The sequence below is a fragment of the Pangasianodon hypophthalmus genome, chromosome 7 (assembly GCF_027358585.1).
Source record: "Pangasianodon hypophthalmus isolate fPanHyp1 chromosome 7, fPanHyp1.pri, whole genome shotgun sequence".
Lineage (NCBI taxonomy): Eukaryota > Metazoa > Chordata > Actinopteri > Siluriformes > Pangasiidae > Pangasianodon > Pangasianodon hypophthalmus.
Genome location: NC_069716.1, coordinates 20,984,023 through 21,004,266, shown reverse-complemented (window position 1 = coordinate 21,004,266; position 20,244 = coordinate 20,984,023). Strand labels below are relative to the sequence as shown.

Below are 20,244 nucleotides of genomic sequence, written 5' to 3'. Positions count from 1 at the left end.
GGTTGGTATGGCTAGACCTGAGATATTTGGTTGTGGATGTCGCTGAAAGTGTTGGTGTGCATCTAAGAGTGTTGATGTCTAGAGCCAAGAGGGTTGGTGTGTTTGGAGCTGATAGGGTTTGTGTGGCTGGAACAGTGAGGGGTGTTGTACATGTAGCTGATAGCAGTGGTGTGGCTGGAGTCAAGAGTGTTGGTGTGTAGCAGAGAGTGTTGGTGTGGCTGGAGCTGAGAGTGTTGGTGCAGGTGGAGATGAGAGGGTTGGTGTGAATGGAGATGAGAGTGTTGGTGTGTAGCTGAGTGTGTTGGTGTGGATGGAAATGAGAGGGTTGGTTTGGATGGAGATGAGAGGGTTGGTGTGTAGCTGAGAGTGTTGGTGTGAATGGAGATGAGAGGGTTGGTGTGTAGCTGAGAGTGTTGGTGTGGATGGAGATGAGAGGGTTGGTGTGAATGGAGATGAGAGTTTTGGTGTGTAGCTGAGAGTGTTGGTGTGGATGGAGATGAGAGGGTTGGTTGGCAGCTGAGAGGGTTGGTATGGATGGAGGTGAGAGTGTTGGTGTGAATGGAGATGAGAGGGTTGGTGTGTAGCTGAGAGTGTTGGTGTGAATGGAGATGAGAGGGTTGGTTGGCAGCTGAGAGGGTTGGTATGGATGGAGGTGAGTGTTGGTGTGAATGGAGATGAGAGGGTTGGTGTGTAGCTGAGTGTGTTGGTGTGGATGGAGATGAGAGGGTTGGTTGGCAGCTGAGAGGGTTGGTATGGATGGAGATGAGAGTGTTGGTGTGAATGGAGATGAGAGGGTTGTTGTGTAGCTGAGAGTGTTGTTGCGGATGGAGATGAGAGAGTTGGTGTGTAGCTGAGTGTGTTGGTATGGATGGAGATGAGAGTGTTGGTTTGGATGGAAATGAGAGGGTTGGTGTGTAGCTGAGAGTGTTGGTATGGATGGAGATGAGAGTGTTGGTTTGGATGGAAATGAGAGGGTTGGTGTGTAGCTGAGAGTGTTGTTGCGGATGGAGATGAGAGAGTTGGCTCATTAATGTTGCTAAATGTGGAGTGGAGTAGGCTGTTGGAAGAGCAGGCATTCAGTAGAGTAGAATGGAATGCTGGTTATGAACTTTAGTTCAGACAGCAGTATTTCCAGTGCATAGCCACTTTTGACTCCAAGACTGACCGTTGAAATGGCCCTATGTCTAGGGTTTTATTCCACCTCCAGTTGAAGTGCTTTTTGGAAAGTCCTCCCGCTGCCTGCATTTTTAAAGCACTCTAGTTCTTTTTACTTCTCTGTAAATGGGGTGGAGTACTAAGGGGTGAAAGAAATGGAGTGATTTTTAAAATACAGACAGCAGAGGACTTTCCAAAGAAATTGGTGTTTTTTTATTTATGTTTTTAATTATGTTTGTATGTTGTTAAGAGGATTATTATTTCTTCAGATCAAGGAGGTCACAGTGAATCCCTGGTAGAATATTTTGTCTCATATATTTTATTTATAGAGGCACATAGTGTTTTATTTACAGTTGTAATTTTAATATGTTTATAATTCAATTAATTGGTGTAGAACAGCCACAAAACAAGTTGGTCCCTACAGTAACTGATGTTGTAGTAGCCATAAGCAATCGATCCCTCCCAAATATTTAATGTTAAATGCATTGCATTTGACTGTTGCATAACACTAACACTGGAGTCTCCACTGATGAATGTTAAATAGACATTCTTTGTAAATCTGACCACAGCAACTAGTCAGTGTTATGCATTTTTCTTTGTTGAATAATAATTTTTGTTTGATTTATTTTTAGGCTACATTAAATAATGCACTTTTGCTCACTGATCATTAATATATTTTTTAGATCATTACTGATCTAAATAATAGGTGGCACCCTGGATGGGACACTAGTCCATTGCAGGGCACCATGCACAGACACGTTCGCACACTCATTCACAGTTTAGCATAGCTTATCCACCAGGAGGAAACCGGACAACCCAGAGGACCCTGTAACTCTGAGGCAGCTACACTACACAAAAATGAATCCCCACCTTCTGTTTATTCAGAATCGAGAATTAACAACTTAGCTACACTATATGGCCAAAATTATGAAAACACCTGACCATCACACACCATTTTTGGGTCTTCCCCCAACTGTTACCACAACACTGGAAGCACACAATCGTCTAGAAAGATTTCTCTTCACTGGAGCTAAGGGATCCAACCCTGTTCCATGAAGACAAAGCAAGGATAAAAACATGGTGTGCCAAGGTTGGTGTAGAAGAACTCAAGCGGCCTGCACAGAGCCCCTCTAAACACGTTTGGGAACACCGATTGCATGCTTGGCCTTTTTGCCTCACATCAGTGCCTGACTTCACTAATGCTCTTGTGGCTGAATGAGCATAAATGCCCACAGCAACATTTGAAAATCTCTACAAGGAGAGCCTTCCCAGAAGAGTGGAGGCTGTTATAGCAGCAAAGGGGGAACCATCTCCATATTAACAGCCATTGTTTTGGAATGGAATGTTTATCATGTACATATGAGCGTGATGGTCAGGTGTCCACATACTTTTGGCCATATGTTATAAGATTAATGGTGCTAAGTGCTCTCGTGAGAACTGCCTTTCAATCACCTTGTTATTCAATTACCTCATGACCGTGGCCCTGTGACACGAGAGCTTTCAAAGTGTCAGGGACTTAGATTAGAGTTGGCTTTCTCCGGTTTTAATTTTCTGTGCTCTATGGCTGACCGGCCTTTAAAAGAAGAGATTGGTATGGGCAGGAGTTTGAACACAGATACTCTGCTTTGACCCTGTTTTATTGCATCAGTTCTGTCTCTCAGTGAGCTGTGGGGTTTGCATTTGTTGCCTCTTTGTTAAGTTGTCTCTTACGTTTCTGTGTGGCATCACTGTTGAGTGATCATCAGTGTGAAATTGCATGTTCACTGACCCATATCCTATAAACAAACTGCCACAGAAACTGTTGGCTGCTCTGCACCTTAGGTCTTGTCCTTACAGCATCGATTGTGAATATACAATAGACAGACTGACAAAAGTCTGACTATATTGTCTGAATAAATAAAAGTCTGAAAAGACTGACAGAACAGATAGATATCACTTGATGATTACCTTCTCAAACAGGTAGTAGTATGGTCAGTGTTATAGATTTTTCCAAATACTATGTCTGTAAACTAATTTAAAGGTAAAGAAGTGGCACTTTACACTGTTCAGTGTAAGCGGCCATGTTGATTTGATGTCCCTCAGTAAATGGGAAAGGAACTAGTAGTTGAGAAGACTACCCATAGTTGACAAGTTGAAATTTCAAGTTGCGTTTTATACTCCTTGTAGGAGCGCCTCGAATGCAGCATAATTTGGCTAGCTAAGTATTAGAATGTTTTGGGCTAGCTATGTTAACATTACCTCATATAGCTTTTGTCCTTGATTATAGTTTAAGCACAGGATATAACAAGATTTGAGCTGGTTAAGGCAACTATTTCAGTTTTTGATTATAAAAAAAAAAAAAAAAAGATAGTTATAATTTGTTTCTAATTTATATATCAGAAAATTATTTTCATTGGTTTTTACAGTGAAAGTGAAGTGACTTGAAGCCAAGTATGGTGACCCATACTAGGAATTTGGGTTGTAGAAAAAATTGTAGAAAAGGAATTAGAGAAGTTGTGACTTCGCCTCGAACGCAGCATTACCCCTGGTTTAAATTTGTTGCATTTACACTGGTTTGCAGATACTATTAAAACACACAGTATTAAAGTGGTTTGGACTTCTTTACAGCCTTTGAAACATTGAAATATTTGACATAGGGTGTTATGTAAGGAATAAACCATGATGAAGCATGATATTCAATGAAGAAAGAAATATTAACAAAGAAAGACACATTGTACTTTTAACTGTTTATAGTTAGATTTAATGTCCGAGAGACAAGTTAGGTCCGTGAGACAAATTTGTACAAGAGATGAGTTAGGTCCTGTTATCACTTACATTATACACCAGCCTCTTTTTTTTTTTTTACTCTTTTTTCAAGTTAATGAGACAAAAATGCAGCTTGTTGTGTTACCGTGCAAAAGAAAAGTGCAGAAAATGCACAGTTACAAAGCGCTGACCCTGGAGACTCCTTACATAAATGTTAAATAAACCTCTCCTTACAAAAAGTTTCAACATATCAATGATTATATGTTTTCCTTTTAATAACTGTTTACTAGTAAGCTTAGAGTGGAATGTCCACCATACACATCCCTGTGAATGAGTTGTTACTAAAAATGATCATGTATTAGAAAGAGAGCATTAATATATACACACCTGTTATTGGAATTATAGATTACACTACTATCAAAGATGCCGTTATAGAAAATTAATCAACACCTTCTGACCAATCAGATTTGAGAATTCAACAGTGTTGTGGTATAATTTATGATATAATCTTGCATACATTAACTACTGTTCTTCCTGATGAGTAGTTCTAAGGTCTTATACATATTTGTTCATATGTGTGTGTGTGTGTGTGTGTGTGTGTGTATACTAGTCATGATACCTCCCTGTTCAACTCAAGGTCCTTGTAAAGTGAATATCAACTTAAGTGCTTGCTTTTTCATGAAAAAGCCTTGAATAGATTTTATTCATCTAGATGCACCCTCTCTTTCTCTTTGTTTCTCTGACAGAATGGAAATGTGCTGACACACACACACACACACACACACACACACACACACACACACATTGTTAGTGTGATACTACAAGGTTAGCCGAAGCTGTGAAATGGATGAGAGGAACGTGGGTCAGAAATGAATAGCACGGATGAGTCCAGCCAATCAGAGGGTGTCTCTTTAATGAACTCTGTCTTGCTACAGGGGTTTCTTCGGGATGTTCTGTGCTTGAAGCAGTTAAGACTGGTTTTGTCAGTAGCCCAAATCACAGTGAAGGTCCTGTGAAAGTGGAATAGATCACAGAGAACTGATACAATTCAAGTAGACAGATATGCATGTAAGAAAGCTCAATTTCACCAAGTTAAACGAGCCATTGTGAGCAGTTTGTGAGCTGATTAATGATGCAACAGAACGAGCTTTTAGATGCTCTTGTCTGAAGAGGAATTCAGGTGCTGATTATACATGTGCTTAGAGGCCTTGATGAGGAAAAGGCATTATTATGACTCCTCTCCAAAGCTGCAGAAGCTCTCCAGATATGCATCCCTTTGTGGTCAATAATGTGCAAGTCTTTTTTTTCCAAACACTCCAAGCATTGTATAAAGTGAGAACCATTATGCATTGGTTTCATTTGATGGCCTTGAACAGGCCATAGAGTTGAATTCATTTTTCACTGCCTTTCAACTCTGTTTTTTTGTGCTTTACCTTGCCCACATGGGGAATCAGTTTTCTGCTTAGCTGTATGCTTTCTGTACTGTGGACAAGTTTTCAATGTGGTCGATACCCTGATCCGGCAGAGCATTTTCCCATTCCTTTTTTCTGAGCCCAAGGGCCTCATGATTTTCTTACACCACCAGAACCCTAAAGCTGCCTGCTACATTTGATTATTTGGCCTTAGGGTGGCTTCCTGTATGTCAAATAAAAGGGCACCCTTCCATCCCCCTGTCTTTCATCAGTTGCTCTAAATGTGTCAGGTTTGCACAACAGGTCTTTTTACAGGCACTCCAACAGCAGGTTATAACTGGAAGCAAGGCGCTAAGCAGCTATGCGTGTTTCAGTGCGGAGGGCAAGAAATGAGTATTTGAAGATTTGCTGCTGGTTTTCTAATGGGCAAAAGAAGAACTCATCAAAGAAGAGCAGCATGACCATAGAGCAGATTATTTTTGTGAGCAAAGCTACGTGTTCGTGCTTCCTCCAGCCTCAGTAGTAGTTGATGAAGATACATCAGACATGAAAAGCATTCAGCTATCAGCATTACGCCTGTTAGGTTGCTATTGGCTACTATTCATTGCTCCCACAAACTTTTATAACATAGGTCCTCAACTCTGGGGATTTTTACCAACCTTTTATTTGTAATGCAGTTGTAATGCATATAGAAGTTATTTGCGTGTTCATATTATTATTATTATTATTATTATTATTATTATTATTAACATTTTATTAGTTTGTAGCCCTTTCATTTTACAACAGACTCGCACAGCAGTACGTCCGATATTCTGTCATGTTTACTAAAGTGACCTTTACACCGTAGTGCACAGAGCAGCTATAAAAAAAAGGCATATTTTTTGTGGTACAGTCCTTGTTTCTAATTAGACGCACTACAAAATATATTATTCATGCTTTATTTGCTATATTTGTACACTCATAATCTAAACAGCACATCAGAGATATTTCAGTCTGTAGCCTGATGAACCTAACCATTTGCTTGCCCTTATGGGATACAGGGCCGCTGTGTGCCCCAGATCAAATTAAATTCAGTGAGTGCAGACTGCCTGCTGTTATGGACTCTTGCACACTGTGATCAATAAGAGCATTGTAAAATGTGTAAATATAAATAATCCATGTGCTGTCTTTCCCTCTTTGGTGTATAACCATTAAATGTGATTTGTCTTTTATGTGTTTTTTTATATATATTTTTAAGATTAATATCAATCTAAAATAAAAATTCTGTGGATTCAGAATAATGCGCTGTGAATTTTTAAAATAGTAGGCATATAATTTCTACTATTTCCCACTAGGAATTATTTGTTGGGGTCACAAGAATTTTGAGCCCTTATAATGAGTTCACTGGACAAAAACCCCTGCTTTGCAATCAAACAGATCATGTTGTCATCAGTATGAGAAAATAACTTCCTTGCCTTCATTTTTTTCTGCAGGTGTATTGGCTATTCTGATTCCAGAGCTGGACCTGGTCATCTCATTGGTAGGTTCAATCAGCAGTAGTGCTCTAGCACTCATATTTCCTCCTCTGCTGCAGATCCTCACCTTCCACACAGAGGGATATTCAGCCTGGGTGCTAATTAAGAACATTGTCATCAGCTTTTTGGGCCTGGTAGGCTTTGTAGCCGGGACCTACATCTCCATCGTGGAGATCATCCACCGCAGTCATTCTAAGCACATTGACGCCTTTCAGGTCTTTTGGTGACAGTCCTATTAAACAGATAGTTTGTAGACTGGTTGGGCCATTTCTTATCTGCACGGCCCACTGATTTTAATGTAACTTATACTTGAGGTAATTTTGGGTTGAAATAATACCTCAGCTTTATTACAGTGAAGCTATTCATCTTGAATTCACCTTGAAGCACTTTAAGTGGTTCATATTTGAATATTCTCCAAAACTGGAATATGTACAAACCACAAAGATGAAGTTTATGAATTATTATGGACTAGTTACAGCCAATGTCATAGAAATACCATTGTTTTAACCTTGGGGTATTATTTATTTTGGTTTTTTTTATACGTTTCTTTTATTTCATTTAGTTCACAAGATTTTTATGTGATCAGGTCACAAGTTACAACGTGCTCAAGACCATTAAATCCAATCTGAATGTTAATTTTATTGCTCATTGCTATAGTATGTTTCTCATTAAGAATAATTATCCAAACTGAAATCCGGAGGAATAATATTGAGCTAGATTTTATCATTTCATGCAAAGTGCTGTTTAAAATGGTCACGTTTAACCATTTATAGCCATTGGCATGTTTTTATATTAGCGAAATGTCCTTTTTAAGTTCACTGTATGTTTTCTGTTTTGTTCAATGATTACATTGAACATCAGTTTTTACATCAGTTATTATATTAGCACCAAATTGCTTTGTTGTATAACATTCTTATTATTTACTTGCAGGGATTTTTTTTTTGCCAGTATACTACAAGGTAAAATGGTTAGAAACATTATTAGCTGGAAAAATCTATTAATTTTTTAATGTGTTTTTTTAACTCTTTTTTTAAAACTTTTTTTGGTTTTAACAAACCAATCATTACCAGTGTTATAATTTCCTTTTTAAAAGATAAGTCAAGACTGATAAGGAAAAAAGATTCTTCACACCTGACTTGGAAAGTTTTTTAGATGATTTTATAAAAAAAATGTGTTGTATAGATTTGTTTTTTTTTCTTTTCCTACAAACAAGCACGCTATATAATAATATAACATGAAAGAGTAAACATCGTTTTGAGTGATTATGATATAGTGAGCTTCCTGTTTTCCTGAAGAGAAACCTTACAGGTCATTATAGTCTTTTTCTGTTTCCTGTTCCTGATCATGCAATGTCAGTGCCAAACAAAAAAAAAAAGAAATATTGTTTTACAAGTTTTGCTGTACTTTTTTATTGCACCACTGTACTGTTTGTTTATTTTTAATATATTAATGCTGTTTTGTGGGATTCGTATTCACAAAACTTCATTCTAGATAAATGTAAACTTAATAGTTTATCATGAATAAATAATTAGTGTTATGGTTTCATAAAAACATATAAAACCATGTAAAGCTTATGTCTAAATGTGTAAGATGAAATTTAAAATCAAGATAGTTTGGTTTTACTGCATCATATCTCTTTAGATGCTGTCAAATACTGTCTACTGTCTGTAAATACTGAAAGCCGCAAGTGAACGCACTGTGTTCGAGATCATTGTGTGCATGACAATACCACGATACTCCAGATACTGGAATGAAGTCTGCTGTGTCTGAATGTCGTGCTTAGTAGAGGCCTGTGTTCAGGTTTACTAGCTACAACAGTGTCAGCAACTCCAGATAGGTAGTGAAGTGCTGTTAGTGAGCTCCAGTTACACACGTGATATATAATTCCAGTCTCCTGTGATGCATGATAACTGGGTTATTATGTGACTTCAATCTGTTCTGATTCAGTTTTGGTAAAAATGTCCAACAGATGAAGTGGATTAATATTATTTTATTATTGATGACAAATGTTTATCTGATGATAAAGCATTACAAATATACAACACTTCTCTGCTTGGATTTTTTTAATGTAAGTATTTATACATTTTTTTTTTTGTAAAGGGCAAGGTCCTTGATTCTGTTAGTAACATATCTGTATATAGTGAATTAAACCAGTATGTTAATAACATTTCAGCACCACTGCTGTACTGTGCTGTAATGCAAACACTGTTCATGATCCACTGGAATATATAAAATCATACCTGAGAAATTGCATGTCAGATCTGTTCTACCCTTATTGTACACTGATATGATAGAAGGCGAACTCCAACTGACCCAAGCCACCACTGATATGACCTGCTATTAAAAAAAAACAAAAAACTTCCCATTAGGGAGCATTTTCAGAAGATCACAAAAATCAACCAAAAAAAAAATCACATTTTTATTTTCACAGGAAAAAAAAAACCCCACCAAACATTTTTTCTTCTTCTACAAGTGTAGTCAGTATGTAGTATAATATGCACCATTGTCTTAAGGTTCTTAAAGATAACATACTATTTAACATAAAAAATGTATAATCATTGAAATGATGAATATAAAAGTTTAATATTTTTAATAGTTTTAATATTAAGATAGGTAAAAAGACAGGATGAGGAAAACAATGTTTGTAGTTGCTATAATGTAAGTGATAACAGAAATGTCTCATGGACATTCCTAAATTAAATTTACAAGTTAAATGTAGTAATAAACTCTTATGAATTTATTCCTTTTTAATTAATAGATTAAAATTTTAAAATGGTCAGCAAATTGCTGTAGTATAAGAGGAGTAAAAGATTTCGGGATGTGCTGTTATAGGAGAATAATCACCCTCACCACCTTCCCATGGATTGTTTTACTATAACAACATGCCTTGTTGTGTTTTATTCCTTACTTAGTATTTAATACTAAATACTTCATATTAATTATTAAATAAAAACAGACTTTTGGACGCTGCTGTATTTCCCCTCATCTATACGGAGCTGTCCTGCACTAAGTGCGTCTGTCGGCGTGTAATGCTAAATCTCTGTGTGAAGGATGATTGTAGTGGAGGTCATTAGTTGCTCAGCAGTACAACTGTATCCACTTTCACCTTGCAGGTGCAATATTCATGGTTATATGGTAGAAAGGCATGGCAGAGAAATGATTCTCTAGACTTTGCACCATAACGCCTTTGAGAACTCAAGCCTCAATTGCTAATTTGTGTTTAGATAATTGGATATGCCTCTTCAGTCACTGGGGTTATATATGTTAGCTGCCTTAGCTGTATATATGATCTACAGCTTTCTCGCTACTTCAGAATTTTTCCCACCTTTTTCCCGAGGTGTAAATCTGCCACCCAAGGGATCCTCCACTGACATGAGATGTCATGTCAGAGATTTGCTTATTTCTGTGTGCTACACCTGCTCTAACAGAATAGCATTGGCCTGGAGCACTGATGACAGAAAGGCCCCATGTAACCTTAGAAATGCCTTCCGAATTGTTCCTGTCAAAACATACAGAAACTTTTTGATGAGAATTTGCTGCATTTTTTGCATTTTTTTCTTTGCTCAGTAGTTGGTTTTCAGGCTAAAATAAATAATAACTGGTTGATAATAACTGGCAGTAAAACCAGTTATCTTACGTTTTCATTGCAGAAAAAAACAACAATGTACCATTCTAAAATTACACATTCAGTTAAAGTCTTGATGTGTGTCTATATGTGACAAATTAACATTTCACACTGAGGTAATATGCATATTATAACATTGCACAGTGATAGCCATTTACTTTATTTAACATTTTAACTGAGGTCACTGACATATAGACACTGCAGACATCTGTAAGTGACATTACTTACATACAAATATGATTCTCAATTCTTTTTAAACACTTCACTATAAAGACATGTGCAAAGGATGGAGAGTGAAATAGTGCTTTGTAAGTTTCTGTAACTGCATCAATCTTGTTTCTCTCTCTCACACACACACCAAAGTGTACGCAGTGTCCATTTAGGTAGGAAAAGGATTAAAGACCAAGGACATGCAGAATAATTCATCATTGCTTATGCATTTCAAAACACAGAATATTTGTATTTCTTATGGAGAAAAACTCACTTAACTTAACTCACTACTTATTGGCTTTTGGGAATTTTGCTTGCTGACTGATACACATTCATGACACTATTTTAAGAGCTCATTATGACCATTTTTAAACGTAAATAAAAGATTGTTACAGATAAAGCATACAATCCTATCTCAAATTGAGGAATTAAAGTCTTCAAAGTTCCTTTAACAAAGTGTTCATACAGTAAGAAAACATATTAAATCCCTACTATAATATTCGCCATCCTCAATGTTATGTATAAATGCATCATTGAATAAAACTCAAGTCCTGACTTTCTCTCTTGTCTGATATGTAATATGTCTATAATGACTTTAATCTTGATGAATTGTAGTCTTTATGCCTACAATGGCTGCAATAATCTTTTGCCTTTGGTCTGAAAGTCCTGTTAATCAGCTCTGACTTTAAAATGTGTGTGTTTTCATAGGTTTAGGTTGACCTGAGACCAGCCTGACATGTGAACCAGATAGATGAACAATGCAGATGGATTTGATCAGAGATGCGGAATATTGCTTGATTAGATGTCAAGAGAGATAGGTCATGAATAAGTTGTAAAATATGCTCTCTTCTTGAGAAAAGAGACAGAGGAGTGAAAGGTGGGGGCTAAATGTATGCAACAGGTGGCACCCAACAAAAAAGTCACAGGAGCAGGTGGTTTTTATTCTCATGCATGTGTGGGCCGGCAGTTAGATATGAAGCTGGTGAGACAAAGAAAGGTGTATTCACTGACATATTAATGAACAGAGTGTATTGGATGTTGCAAGGTGTTCCAGATGGGTTTACTGCGTTCAGTCATTCATCTTTAGTAAATGCTTTATCCTGGACAGGGTTACTGAAGTTTAAATTACTCTTTTGTTAATTTTTGGTAAATAGAACTAACTAAGTTCATTAAAATATTGTAGATGTGTACAAACAAAAAATAACAACTTCAGGAACGGGCAGGATTGGCCACGCTTTCTGCAGGAGTGGGTGGATGTGGGGTAAAAAGTCTCCCACACACCACGCTTTGCTCATCTGAAAGATTTCTGAGAGGATTTGTTTAATCATTCTGAGAGAAAAGACTTCTGACAACCATAAATGTTAAGTCTGCTTAATTTATTTATTTATTTATTTTTTATAAACTAAAAAATGGATCTTTATCATCAAATAAAAGTTTTAGTATTGTTACATATTATTTTTGGGTCCTTTAAAAATCATTTGAATAACTATAGTCAAATTATGGAACATTTATTTGATTGAAGCCACTCTCTGTTTGGAAACGTGTGTTCTCTGTTTGGAATCCCAGTCTTCAAGCTGTCAATTTTTGAAGTCGAGATTAATTAAGTGAGACAGTATGCTAACTAAAACTGTCATTTGGAGATGCAGCTGCCATTTCTCACAGATGACACCATCATTCATCATTAGGATGGGTTATTTCATGCATTAATTTAACTATATTTAAATGGGCATTTGAATCATATGTTGCTTATCCAGTGCAAACCTAAGCTTACTGTACATAATATATTCAAAGATACATGACTGAGTCTCTGTCCAAGTAATTTTTAAAGATATGGAAAACATTTTGCCATGAGCCTATGCAAAACAAACAGTCCATCTCTGTCTGGGTGAGTATGGTTTGTATGCTAGTAAATTCACAGTGCGCGTCTCCTCTTTGTAAAAAAAAATAAAATTAAAAAAAAAACTTTAACAATGCAAATTAAAAAGACAGAGCACAATTCTTTTGTACTCCTTTCGAAAATTGTTGTTGAGTACGCCGTAGATAACTGCGTTCAAGCAGCTGTTGAAGTAAGCCATAAAGTAGCTGGCTGTGAAGAGCCACACAGGAATAGCCTGGCCCAGCGAGGGCTGGATGGCCACTGCCAGGCCAATGAAGTTCAGAGGCGCCCAGCACACAGCAAACAGCACAAACACCACAAACATGGTGAGGAAGTTGCGAAAGTCATGTGGCTTGATCTTGAGCCGGTTGTCGGGCTTGACGCGTTTGCGCACCTGGATGACGAGGATCCAGATGCGCAGGTAGCAGTAGGTGACAATGCTGATGGGCAGGATGAAGTGTACCACCACCACCATGATGGTGTAGAGGGAGCTGACCGACTGGGCAAATGTGCACGAATAGACACGTGCGTCGTACTGCAAAGACTCCACGAACCAGTTGGGCGTGATGGCCAGGATGGTGAAGACCCACACAAGCACCACGTAGCACACAGTGTTCTTTTTGGAGAAGATTTTGTCATAGTTAATGCTGTGGCAGATGTAACAGTAGCGGTTGATGGCGATGCCTGTGATGTTAAAGATGGAGCCGATGACACTGAGCCCCATCAGGAAGCCACTGATTTGGCAGTGGATGTTTCCTGCAATCCAGCCATTGTTGAAGATAGCAGTTAAGACCATTGGGTATGGGTAGATGGCAACTACAAGATCTGCTACAGCCAAACTCACCACAAAGGCATTTCCTAGGGAGGGAAAAAGGAAACAGTTGTAAATTCATCCATATCTTCTTTGTTAAAATAAAAAATCCACTCTGATCAATTTGCATATTAATATTTATAATTAACATGTGCTCTTCAGTGGCACCCAAAATTTCTTTTGTAATGAAAATCTGATTTGACTTTTTTGTTCAAATGTCTTTTTTCAACATGTAGGTCTATTTAATTTTCCCTACTTCAGGTTCCCTACCCTATCCACACTTCTGTTCGACTACCTGCTGATAGTGACACCACTGGAATTTAGCCTTTGCTGAGACTGATGCAGAGATGCAGCAGCGCTTTAATCCTTTAGTCTGTTCAGACTCCTGTCTCAACTCCTCATCTATACACGCTGCTCAAACAGATCAGGTTCCAAAGCTTCACCTTTTATGCTAATACTGCTATCAATATCATTGTGCTTGTCATTTTGTAGTTCACTAACACTGGAGTGCAGGAGAAAACACTAGAGCTTACACTGAAACCTGATCATTGTGCCTTATGTTTAAGATCACTGAAATTATTCTCCTATTAAATGCCATTGTAACTGCGCTAGTGGTATCCGCCTGTGATGCCAGTGCAGCACATCACAAATATTTCAATATTAACATATTTAATGACAGGGTGTAGGTTTCCTTTAAGTGTATAGGTTCTAGTTCCAATTACCCATTAACACAATAAAAAAATATTATAAAATCAATAAATTTTAACAAGGTGTGCTGACTTATTAGACCAAGTGCCAAAGACATCTATCGTGCTCAATAACACTGCATAGACATAGCATGTTATTAAACAAATAATCCCAAGTTAATTTTGGGAAGGCTAGCCTACACCAGTTTAATTAGTTAACTACCATATTTTAAAAAAAAAAATCATATTCGAAGTCTGTGCTTATAATAACAAAAAATAGGGGCTTAGAGGACTGTTTTAATCCCATTACCATTACCTCTGCCTCATTCAGCCTACCCTCGTCTCTTAACTAAGACAACACCCACTCTATATTTATGTATGTGCCACAGGCATATATAACTTTACTATTTGTTGTTTATTGGGTATGTATGAATTGCCATGTCAATAAAAGAGATTTTGATTCTGGCTCTATAAATAAATCAGATTGCCTGCAGAAGGATCCAGGGAAACTAGTGGCTATTCGTACATCTCTGGATTAGACCTTGAACAGGCTACAGAAATTACAGATGTTTCAACACCATACAATTTAAAGTGACTCAAATCAGCTCAAGTAGCAAAATGGTGCTTTTAGAAACAGCTTCCCCACACAGTACTGGACCAGTCTGCATCCAGCTGAGCAATCAGGAGGGAACTGGCTGCCTCAGGTGAGCTATCAACACTACAAAATTGCAGGAAAATCAATTAAGAGAAGATCTAAAAACCATCACTGACTCACTAATGACTGCAATATACTCTCAAATTCAATATCTTTTTTCTTGCTGAGCCCGTTCCCCTAGATCTCATAGTGTTTCATGTCAATTAAAACTTTTTCCATTAAAAAAAATCCATTCGTCATTCTTAGACTAGTATTGCTCCTGTTGCCTATTTAAAAAGAAAATATAGGCATAATTTACTTTTTTGCATTTGTGGCAGTGGAGGACATGCTTTGAATTTTCAGAATTACTGACTATATATTTTACATCTAGCCATGCCACGGTTAATCCTTCATTATAAGCCTGATGGACTGCTACATGGACTACATCACTAGATTGAAATAGAACATGATCTGAAACAGAACATGATGTGTTTTAGGCCTGTACATTTTGAGGTATAGTCATCTAAGCAGTTTGTCCAATCTCCACATGAAGAGATGAGAGTGAGTGTCTTAGTTCAGCTATATGACTAACAGGTTTAGGAACTAACAAAGCTATACATATATCGTTATTGAAGTTCTAAATGCCGAGAGTCAGGCATAAAAAGATGCTGCAGCTTTCAAATGAAATGCAAGGCAAGTCGTCTGGGGGAAAACGGCCTCCTGTGCGTTCTGAGATGATTTTCTGCTCACTATGGTTGTAAAGAATGGTAATTTAAGTTACCATAGCCTTCCCAGCTCGCCCCAGTCTGGCCATTCTCCTCTGACCTCTTACTGGATGTTTCTTTTTTTTCCTCACCATTCTGTGTAACCTCTAGAGACAAGTTTGCAGGAAAATCCCAGGAGACCAGCTGTTTCTGAAATAATGAAGCTGCATGATTTTATGCATTACGCTGCTGCCACATGATTGGCTGAACAACTGCATGAATGAGCAGGTATACAACATGAATGAGTACAATTGCATGAATGAATCCCAATATACAATATAATTCATACAATTATACTATCAGCCAATCATGTGGCAGCAGCATAATGTAAAAAGTCATGAGGCTACAGTGGACACAAGCCCATGAAACCTGGACATGCAACTGGCAGGGTCAGAATTTGTTGTCAAGAATCCATCGACCCAACCTTCTGACCCAACCTGTTGTTTCAACATTTCATGCTGGTGGTGCTGTTCTGAGAACAAAGTGGGGGTCCTACCCAGTATTAGTACAGTGTTCCTAATAAAGTGGCCAGTGAATGTATAGAGAATCCTTTTGTACTTGCAATGCACTAACGAAAGGGTAAGAATATCGATAAACTCATTTGTTGTCAATCGATTTGGTGGAAATTGATGGAGAGGTTGGAACCATCTCACACTAAACAGGTTTTCTCATTGTAGACAGTAAATTGAAACCAGATGTTTAAAATCTATTTTACAATTTGTTCAAGGAGCAAGAAATCCAAGGTTACTGTACTAGTCAGTCATAGATTTTAACTGTACATGCACACAATTGTAAAGGTCAACCTGGATTATTGTATTGATTGCAGGACTGTGTGAGAATATTCTGAAGAACAAACAGTGCTGTCCACAGCACCTTCTGTAATTCTGATCACTCTATTTATAGACCTAGTCTCCATAGTATCAATGTTTAATGTAACAGCTCAGGAGTTGCTGATATTCCCCAAGATCAGTTTTGGGACTGAATAAAGAATAAAAACTGTACATCCAAATAAAAGGGAATGCTTCAAGGATATTTGGAATTCTGAAGTTTTAAAACATTCCAAAAACTGAAGATGGAAAAAAAAAATTGGATTTCTGTTAAGAAATCCAAAAAGAAATACAAGTACAAATTTAGCTGCAAGTGGCGATCTACAGGGTACAAGCACTCCTTGCAAATAGTTCCCCCCAGTGGCCAGTTCTTGCCAAAATACGTAGAACAATAAAGAGACCACACAAGTTTTATGATAATAGCAAAATGCTAGTTGTGTAAAATGCCTGCGGAAAGTTGATTGGCTGAAGGTGGCCATGTTTTTGATGTAATTCATTGATGATTAAAAATCCAGTTACAGCTTAGCAGATCAATGCTGCATATCAAATTTCAGCTCAGTTGGACTTTTGGTTTCTGAAAACAGCTACTTGAACTTAACTCTGACCCCTATGAATATGAATAGCACCCCGCCTGTGGCCAATGTGAGTGAGATTGCATCAGTTACTTGTAGGACATTCCCTGAACCTCCCTATTTAAGGTTTGTGATGATAACATAATGGGAATGTTGTTAAATGCCTGCTGAAATCTGATAGGCCAATGGTGGTCATGTTTTTTTTTTTTCAATAATTAGATTATAATGAAAATCCCCTTACAGATTAGCACATATGGTACAAAATTTCACCTTGGTCGGTTTTTGAGAAAAAACCTTGAGAAATCTTTGAGAAATACCCTGGCCTTAGCTCCACCTCCTATGTATGACCACACCCCAAATAGTGCATATGATCTCAGATACTTGTCCTGCATACGCCTTTCAAGTTTTGTGTGAATCCATGCAAGCAATCATGAGTTAGAGCTGTTTGTCCACCACCTTAGAAGTAATAGACATAGGGTGGCCATATTGCTTATAAATGTCAACATATTTTTGATCATTATTGAGTTTCACAGTCTCCTGAGAATTTTGATATTAAGATTGTAAAGATTGGCCAAAATATCCTAGGAGTAGTTCAAACTAGCAAAAATCTGAGTGGGTTGAGCTAGATGTTTCTTGAGGCCATTTTGTTTGGGAAGACCCAAGCAATCAGTGGGAAAAAATGTTTGTAGGACTTCATGAGATTTGGGTCAACATGTAAAACCCTGCTCTATAGCACCACCATTAGGCTGATCGGGCCCATCTCACTTTCAGCTCTGCACAAATCGTTTCAAGGAAGAAGAAAGAAAGAAAGAAAGAAAGAAAGAGAAAAGAATCCTATCAATTACAATAATGTTCCAGCACCTTCAGTGCTTGGACCCCTAAACAAGTCTTCAGAATAGTAAGACATTTCCTCCAATAGGCAAAAAATATAAAGCAAGAAATGGGTAAATATTTTATATTATATTCACAGCCAAAATACTAGAAACATAAGGGGAAAGTTTCCAAATTCATACTGAGGGGAAAGTTTCCAAATTCATACAAAATTGAACAGACCCCATGAGAAATCTGTAACAGTTTCAGTCACACATTTCCTTAGGATTGGATAGTGCACAGGTTCCCAACCTTGGGCTAGGACTGCCCCCTTGTCCTGCACATTTTAGTGATTTCCCTTCTCTAACACACCCACTTCAAGTCAGGAAGAGCTGATAATTAGCTGATTATGCAAGACGAGGGGGTCCTCCGGCACCATGGATGGGAATCTGTGGTATAGCATGAAAGCATGTTTTCTAAGATTATTCATAGGTCATTATTTAGAAAACAATCTGATTTCTGATATTAATAACTCATTTGCAGAATAAATATGGAATAAGCAAATGTAAAAAAATTAAAGAAAAACAAATAAACTACCTGTTTTCCTGAGTTTCCTGTTTCTGAAAACCGACACTATGACCAACAGGTTGCCCAGGACGTCTACGACTATAGTGGTGATGAGCACGCTGGCCAGTAGAGTGAGCCTCCAGGGGAAGGAGAGACTCTCGTCGTTTCCACGGGAGGACGAAGCGTTCCTGAGAGGGGCGGCTGTCTCCTCCACCATCCTCACTTCATGCTGCGAGCACCCGGACGGCAGCACGCGCCACAGCCCTCCGCGCCCCGGGCACATTCAGGGCGAGCTCGCGGCACCGCTCGGGACCGGCCTCGGACAGCGCGCGCGCCTCACTGCGCTCCAGAAAGCGCACGCGGCGCACAGCTGTAACAGCCCCGGAACACTGAAGCCATGAAGCCACGTGTGTCATGTCACTACAGGAAAAACTCATTCAGAGAGATCTCTGCGGTAAGAGCAGCACTGATGAGCTGTTTAATCCACAAGCAAGTTTGCAACTGCAAAATTTCCAAACATTTCACGAAGCTCGAAGGAGTTACAGTGCATGTCCACTTTAGAGTCATTATTGAGAAGGATGTCATGTATCGTCTTTACAGTTTCTTTAAGACCACTGTGCTGTGAACGGATTGCAACTGTTCAGTGTGTTACTCGTGCACTTAATTTACTTCATCAGTCTGGCAGAAGTGCCGTGCTGCTCATTCAGGGCTTCCGCGCGCTTTCCATTCACGACAGGGTGTTTAACAAAACGCTGGATTTTTTTTGCAGAATTTCAGATCAGAGTCAGGAAAAAAGCAACAGATGTCATGGTTTCTGCGTGTCTGCTCCATGTGTCCGCACGTGCTGCCCGCGCTCCATCTCAGTCGCTGCTGATGGTGCGCGCGCTGAGTGTTGCTCTCGCGCTCTCACCGCTCAGCCTCCCTGTAATGCAAGTTCCCCTCACTCGCACTCTTCCAATAATGCACGTGCTCGCAATGCCAGCCTGCAGCACCTACCTAAATAAGCAGTTTGTGCACGGAAAATCACACCTACCATTTAATATTTACATCTACTTCAATGTACTATGCACTACTGGATACACACCTAGTGGTTAGACACAGAGTGTGCAATTGACAACTGCTGCTTTACATTTATATATGAACTGATTAAACAGTATATTGGTAATTATAAGTAAATATATGGTATACCACGAAAAAATATCTAGTTCCTGCAGTGCCACCCTTGAAATAAGTGGTTCAGAGACCTCTCAGAGAGGTCTTTATTCCACTATGCAATTTTATAGCAATTCAATGTTTATCTTAGTTATCAATTACATATACAAGATGGATGGATATAGGCACACAAAAGCACTTGAGCATCATCTTGATGGTACACGTATGTGCACAGGCATGAGGCTATGTGTGAGAGACTGAAATCATGATTTTGATAAAGATTTATAAAGACCAGTCATTTCAACCCTTCCGTCTTGACTTCTTGTTGATTTCAAGGGTGTGAAATGGAGGGGGTCTAAGGGAACACCCAGGCAGAGGATAGAGATGGAGAACAGTGCATTAATGTGTCAGAGAGTCTAACTGGTGCCCCAGATAGTACCATACACATAGTACTAGACTGCTGAATTTAACACCATGAAACCCATCATATAGAGCTGTGTGAGCATTTCCCTGTAAATTCCATCTCCAAATAAAAGCATTCCAACGAAAATCAAGCTCCCTTTCCTCTAATGCCATTAACAGATGCCATTTGCCTTCTGCATTATAATCCAGGACAGGTGCAGTCAGATGAGTGAGTACACAAGGTTGTGCACCACTCCATCATGATCTGGGGTCAGGGTTGCATTGATAACCATGACCACTTATTTAAACAGAATGCTAATGGATGCAAAGCAATGCACAAGGAATACAGCTTGCATTGAGAGTCCAGATGTGGCTGAACACCATCACATTTTGCATTGGGATTGCAGGTGCAGTGAGAGAGAGCGAGAGGTTAAGAGAGAGAGAGAGAGAGAGAGAGAGACATCTTCTTTAGTGAAATGCAA

The 20,244-nt window shown here is 38.5% G+C and overlaps 2 protein-coding genes across 2 annotated transcripts in view; one reads left to right on the top strand and one right to left on the bottom strand.

The window, feature by feature from the left end:
- The window catches only part of slc36a1 (solute carrier family 36 member 1), a 36,411-nt gene extending 27,543 nt beyond the window's left edge, over positions 1–8,868 (top strand). The window contains exon 12 of the mRNA XM_026917440.3: positions 6,785–8,868. Coding sequence (XP_026773241.3) covers positions 6,785–7,053 — 269 coding nt within the window. The 3' untranslated portion in view covers positions 7,054–8,868. The remainder of the gene's footprint in view (positions 1–6,784) is intronic.
- Positions 8,869–10,413: 1,545 nt separating this feature from the next.
- Positions 10,414–19,045, bottom strand: mtnr1al (melatonin receptor type 1A like). Its single transcript, XM_026918264.3, has 2 exons — positions 18,239–19,045; positions 10,414–13,395 (listed from the first exon to the last, which is right to left on the bottom strand). Exons 1-2 carry the CDS (start codon positions 18,489–18,491, stop codon positions 12,626–12,628), a joined length of 1,023 nt encoding a protein of 340 aa, XP_026774065.3. The 5' UTR covers positions 18,492–19,045; the 3' UTR covers positions 10,414–12,625.
- Between the last annotated feature and the right edge of the window lie 1,199 nt (positions 19,046–20,244).

Excerpts from the sequence above, each read along its gene's own strand:
- mtnr1al (XM_026918264.3), bottom strand. The coding sequence starts at position 18,491 with ATGTGCCCGGGGCGCGGAGGGCTGTGGCGCGTGCTGCCGTCCGGGTGC. Across the intron at positions 13,396-18,238 it reads CAGGAAACTCAGGAAAACAG|GAAATGCCTTTGTGGTGAGT; the intron begins GTAGTTTATTTG and ends TTCCCTCCCTAG.